The 6,093-nt window shown below is 38.3% G+C and overlaps 1 protein-coding gene across 1 annotated transcript; it reads right to left on the reverse strand.

Moving 5' to 3' along the window:
* Positions 1–609: 609 nt before the first annotated feature.
* Positions 610–2,708, reverse strand: LOC109764697 (uncharacterized). Its single transcript, XM_020323487.4, has 3 exons — positions 2,558–2,708; positions 1,290–1,521; positions 610–1,112 (listed from the first exon to the last, which is right to left on the reverse strand). The coding sequence occupies exons 2-3, from the start codon at positions 1,473–1,475 to the stop codon at positions 930–932; spliced, it is 369 nt and encodes a 122-aa protein (XP_020179076.1). The 5' UTR covers positions 1,476–1,521; positions 2,558–2,708; the 3' UTR covers positions 610–929.
* Positions 2,709–6,093: the final 3,385 nt, after the last annotated feature.

Genomic DNA, 6,093 nt, shown 5'->3' on the forward strand with positions numbered 1-6,093 from the left:
TATGACCATTGTCAGATGGGTCTTGGGAACATTAGCAAAGTAAAGAAAGGGACAAAGGAATGCACGAAATTTGTTCATTTTCAGGAGAAGAATGTCTGTTTTAGCATATGCACTACTCCATGCCAAGTGAGCTGAGATTCTGAGCACCCCATCTGATCAAAAACATGTACTGCTAGTTCTCTTCTATACACCAATGAATGGCTGGTATGGGAAGTGTAATCAGAGGATATCCTTTTTAGTGTAAATAATCAGAAGAGGTCTGTTACTGACCAAGAGTAACAAGGACATTGGACTTGGGCCTTGTTTGTTTCAGCTTCAGGGCAAAGCGTAATCTGAAACAAACGGCTATTTTCTTGAAGCACGTCCCGGTGTCCTTGAGTGGCAAAGCTGATTCTGAGTGAAGCGAATCCACAGCTGATTTGACAGAAGTTGAAGCTGAAACAAGCAAGGCCTTACTGGGATCGAGCCAGAAGATTCCATAACTTCAAAAGAATTCTGAACATCATGCACTCTTAACTCTTGCGATGAAAATGAAGAGACGTGCAACACTCCCTTTGTTTCGCTCTCTAGACACAATCACTTTACAAGTATGCATTTAGAAGAGGGGTGTTTACTGGTCACAATTATAGATGAGCACAACACAAGGGTCACCGATCTCTATCATATTGCTACAGAATTAACAATCAACATTGGTAACTTGTAACACAGAGACCTCTCTCTATAAGACCAACAGAAAGGGGCCAAATGAGCAATAATTCATTGAAAAGGTGTTCCTGCTAAAGAGAATACCACAGGGAATGGCAAAAAGAGATTACATGAGTCACCTCCCGAATACAAGATATTGGTGGACTGGTAATAACTTTCAGTTGCAACGAAGGGAAAACGGTAAGACCGTCATGGCAGCAGTGTGATTTATTGGACAAGCTGTTTCACAGAATAGCTGCTAGACCTTCCTTTTGGGCAGGTGGCCTGTTCCCCAGAAATGCAGTGCGAGATACATCAACAAGTGCCTTGAAGCTGTATGGCTCATGCATTGACAGCTCCGAGAGCACCTTCCTGTTCAGTTGGATGTTCTCCTTCATCAATCCATGCATGAAGTTGCCATAATTCACCTGGCAGTCAGATGCAAGAAAAGAGTTACTTAAACCACAGAATGCAAGGCTGCTGGTTTTCTATCGACCTGCCTGTCTTGAGATAATCATTCAAAAGATGATGTTTCTTTCTTTATTCATAAATAAATAAAATTACTATGGTTATTAGACATTCCTAGCAAACAGGTCGAGACATACCCCATGCAGTCGTGTACCAGCATTGATGCGCTCAATCCATAGGGACCGCATGTCTCTCTTCTTGTTACGCCTGTCCCTGTAGGAATATTGCAAGGCTTTCTCAACCCTCTCCCGTGCTATCCTTATGCAATTTTTCGCCCTTCCTCTAAATCCCTTTGCCAACTTGAAAATCTTCCCCTTGTTCATTTTGTAGCTAACAAGCTGCTAGATGCTTGGACTCCTGTCCTACAATCTGAAACAAAAGATTTTAAAAAACTTTTAGCTAATATGTAGTACTTAACTAGAAGCAAGGTTTTTTGTATTGATTTTCACTACAAAAATCAAGAAAAGGTCTAACAGCTTAAGCTCCCTGCACTACACTAAAAAGTCTTCGACGAAACATATGATAGCTCAAATTCATGCGCACTGTTAGCTCCACACAGAAATACTGTGTAGCCACCGAAAATTCAGAACATTTCTCTTTGTTTGCTCTGCAAATAGTAACATATGCTGTCATATGATGCTCCTATTAATAAACAGCAGGCTATTCATAGAACATATGGCCCTGAACTTTTATTCAACATGAACATCCCGGTGATGAGTTGACGGAATGCTCTCGCCCTGCTCCATTATCCACCACTGTCAAGGGAATGGGAACCATCCTTCCACACAATCCCCACATGGACTGAATGTCGCTCTATTCGATCCCCTCCACCATGAGAATTCGTTTGGACTGACGTGGATTTTCATATACTACCTCCGTTTCTAAATATAAGACCTTTTAAAGATTTCAATATGAACTACATACGGATATATATAGACATACTTTAGAGTGTAGATTCACTCACTTTGCTCCGCCCTATATGTGTTCCGTATTGGAATATCTAAAAAGACTTATATTTAGAAACGGAGGGAATATAAAACAACTCAAGAAACTGGAAAATGTCTCAGGAAAATTCAATAATTCACACAGTTCCCGAAAATATCCTAAAAATCTGAAATCGTGTGGTACGCATAGCTACCGCCCTGTAGCAGGACATATCAACATACATGGATGGCTACAAGCGAAGGGGGTAGTTTCGCTCGGTTACGGGATGGGTTCTACCAGCGGCGGGATGGCCGACGCAACGGCCTTGCGACCTAATCTCGTCAGATGTGGATTAACATCAACTGCAGCTGGACAATTTTTCTCCCTTTATAATGAAAAAGGAATTTACTACGCTTCGTGAGTGCGGACTGCGGAGGGAAAAGGGATCGTTGGCAATAAGAAAAATTGTGCGAAATCATACCTTCCCGCCGAAGCGTCGCTCCGTGGTGGCTGCTGCTCGTCGGAGGGATGCTAAAGCTAGACGGCGGCGGCGGGGGGCGGAGGGTTTGGGGACTTTGTTCTAGCGGGACTTAGCAGGCGGTCGACACAGCAGCGCAGTGGGTCGGCCTGGAATGGTCCATGTTACAGCGTCTGGGAATGGGCCAGCCTATTAAGCGGTTAGCTGCGAGGAACGGTTTTAAAAAGTTTCTGAAAGCTTCCAAGTCGGGTTTTATTTTACCTTTTTCCTTTATTTACTTCTCTGTTGGTTTTTCTATTTTACTTAATCGGTTTATTCATTTCAATTTCATTATTAAATTTTGCTTTATCTTTTTTTCTTCACCGGTTTTTCCGGGTTTCTTTTCTTTTTCTTTCTTTCTTTTTCATCACTTTTATTTTCCTATTTTAATGTTAATGAATTCGTGAATATTTTTAAAACAACAACAAAAATAAAGCATTTACTCCCAATCAAGTTGGGGTAGGCTGGAGCTAGAACCCATAAGATCTCGAAACTAATTCATGGTTTCGGCATGTAGAGATCTAACTTCCACGAATCTCTATCCATGACTAGTTCTTTGGTTGTATGAGCATTTTTCAAAGTAGTCAACACCTTTTTCGTTCATTAATTTTACTAAATTCGTAAACATTTAATTAAAAATTGTACACATTTTTTGAATTCATGTAAAACAATTAAATTTTGCAATTGTTCATTTCAAATTCATGGACGTTTTTCCAAATTCAGGATCATTTTTCAAATACATGACCATCTTTCTAAATATGATATCATTATTCAAATTCATGAACATTTTAAAAAATTCTCAGGGTTTTCAAATTCATGAACTTTTTTCAAATTTGTGGACATTATTTTGAAATTATTGAAGCTTTTTAAATTTACAGAAAAAATAAGACAGTTAGACATTTTCCAAATTCCTGAACTTTTTTTCCAATTCGTGGACATTTAAAAAAATCCTGAACAAATTTTAAAATTCACAAAAAATCATATTCATGGACCTTTTTTAAGTTAAAAATTAAATTGGCAAAAATAAGAAAATATAGTGAAAAATATTTTAAAAAAACATGTGTTCACTCTAGTTGAGCAGCTCATGTAGGGGGGGGGGGGGGGGAGCGATGCATGTTGAAACCTCCTCTTTGCAGCCTTAAGCGGTTGAAGAGTATGTTCACGCTCACACGCGCCATAGCGGGCCACGGCCGAAGTAGCTCACTTACTCGCTATCGCCGGTTCCAAAACAAATCGCGTGCCTATCGCTGGTTTGCTGTGTCAGATAAACCAGTTGGTTTTCTTTGGTTAATTTGAAAAAATATGTATGTAATACAAAAAAGTTCATGAATTTAAAAAGTACATCAAATTGGCAAAATAGTTCAAAGGTTAAAAAATGTTTGTGTATTCAAAAAATGTTCAATGAAAAAACATTAATGAGATTAGAAAGTAATCACCAATTTGAAAAATATTCATATTTTTAATAAAAAAACACAACATTGTAAAGTATTCATGAATTTGAGAAAATTCACGGATGGAAAAATGTTCATAAACTTTAAAAAACACGAATGCAAGTGCAAGTGAATGAATAAATTAAGAAAACAAGTGAAAAAAATCCAACACTAAAACCCGGTTGAAAAAAGCCAGAGAAACCAAACTCGACAACCAAAAGGAATCTTTTGAAAATTTCCAAAAAATATGGGAGCAACTAATCAGGAGGTTACCCCTTTTGTGACGAAACTACTTGACACTTTTTCTGGCGCGGAGCACTCCAGAGTCATATGTGGCGCGCGCCAACGCCGCCACAAGGGCGTGCGTTGGATGCTTCTTGCATCGGGATGTTTTTTTGGGTTTTTTCCTTCTATTTTTAGTTTTTTATTTATTTTGCTGAAAGAAAAAACTGCCAGGCATGTGAAAGCACACTAGTGCTTCGCGTGAAGCACGGATGTGCTTCTAACGTGAGTACGTGACAGCACAACTGCGCTATTTTGAAAAGAGTGATGAGCACAGTTGTGCATCGTTGAAAAGTGAAGTACAATTATGCTTTTTCTGAAATAGGTAAAACACAATTGTGCTTTGATGCGAGAAGGACATGCTGCATGAAAGCACAGTTTGCGCCCAAAATAACAAAAAACATTTTAATATAGTTTTGAAGCACAATTTGGTACATTTTTTAAACACAGGTTACTGCAGTTTAGAGCATAGATTTTGTCAGAAAAAGTTCATCGAAACCTATCGACATGGATCTAATTTTGAAGATCTCGACGCAGCAAACACAATGGTGAAAATGGTTCATGATTTCAACACACGGTTGGAGATAAATCATTTAAAAAAAGGAATCTAAGAAGAAAAACAGCACAAACGAACAACCTCCGATCCGCCACTTGTCACCATTAGAAAAGATGGAGTGAACTTTGCAAACGTAACCTACTATGGACCTTAGCGCTAACAACTGTACCGTCGGTTCTAACGATTTTTGGATGGTACATGGGACAACTGAGAACTGATGGTTTTCGAGGAGATGTTTTTCTACCTTTTTTTGGTTTTCTTCCTATTATTGCTTATTTTTATTTTCTGCTTTTGCTCTTTTTTTTACTTTTTGTATCCCTTTTTCATGTTTTTGTTCTCTCCTTCCCCCCTTTATTCTCTCTCCTTTTACATTGTTATTCATTTATTTATTTTAAAAGATAATTTTTTCTTGAAGATTTGTGATTTTAAATTTTGTGAAAATCTTTAAAATTTTATTAATAATTTATTGATGAGATATTTTTAATTGATGAGCATTTTGTGAATATCTTTTAAAGTTCATGGACACGTTAAAAATTCGCGAACACCTGCCATACTCTAATTAATATTTTCAAATTCAAGAAGAGTTTAATAATTCATGATTTTTAAATAATTTAGAAACATTTTTAGAATTGTTATCACTTAAAAAATTCATGAATATTTTCTATGTTTGCGATCTTTATTTAAATTTTAAGTCCTTTTTTTAATTCTTGTACTTCTCTAAAACAATAAACACTTTTTCCATAAAAATGGTTGAAGTTAAAAAAAGGCCGAAAATAAAAGAACGAGCTAAAAACCACTGAATTGTACAGGAAAAACTGGCCAAAAACCTGACGCGCCTTATTAGAAATTGTTTTCCTACCATCTAACAATAGAAGGGGCACGAAGCCAGTATACTGGGGCGGCCCGCCCGCGTGTGGGGGTTCTCATTTTTGGGGATCAGGGATGCCCTACGAAAGCCGACTGCTGGGGCGGAATCCGCTCGGTGTTCATAGAGCAAAATATAAGGCATAACTCACATACTTCTTTGGCACCGAGAGCACTGACTATGCAAAGGTCGTTGTGAAAATCATTCACCAACGAAGGAACGAGTTTTTACTTGGTTGTTCATGAGGAATCGACGTTGGACGACGGACCGTCTCGCTAGAAGGGGCATCCCTCACCCTGCATGTTGCCCTCTTTGTGATTAGGCTCGTGGGTCTATCGATCACCTGTTGGTTCAGTGCTCATTCGCG

Source organism: Aegilops tauschii, chromosome 3, assembly GCF_002575655.3.
Source record: "Aegilops tauschii subsp. strangulata cultivar AL8/78 chromosome 3, Aet v6.0, whole genome shotgun sequence".
Classification (NCBI taxonomy): Eukaryota; Viridiplantae; Streptophyta; class Magnoliopsida; order Poales; family Poaceae; genus Aegilops; species Aegilops tauschii.

What these genes read in the sequence shown, in the direction of transcription:
- LOC109764697 (XM_020323487.4), bottom strand. Translation starts at nt 1,475, where the DNA reads ATGAACAAGGGGAAGATTTTCAAGTTGGCAAAGGGATTTAGAGGAAGG. An exon ending in CTGGTACACGACTGCATGGG is followed by an intron (nt 1,113 to 1,289) that starts GTATGTCTCGAC and finishes TCTGACTGCCAG; the next exon opens with GTGAATTATGGCAACTTCAT.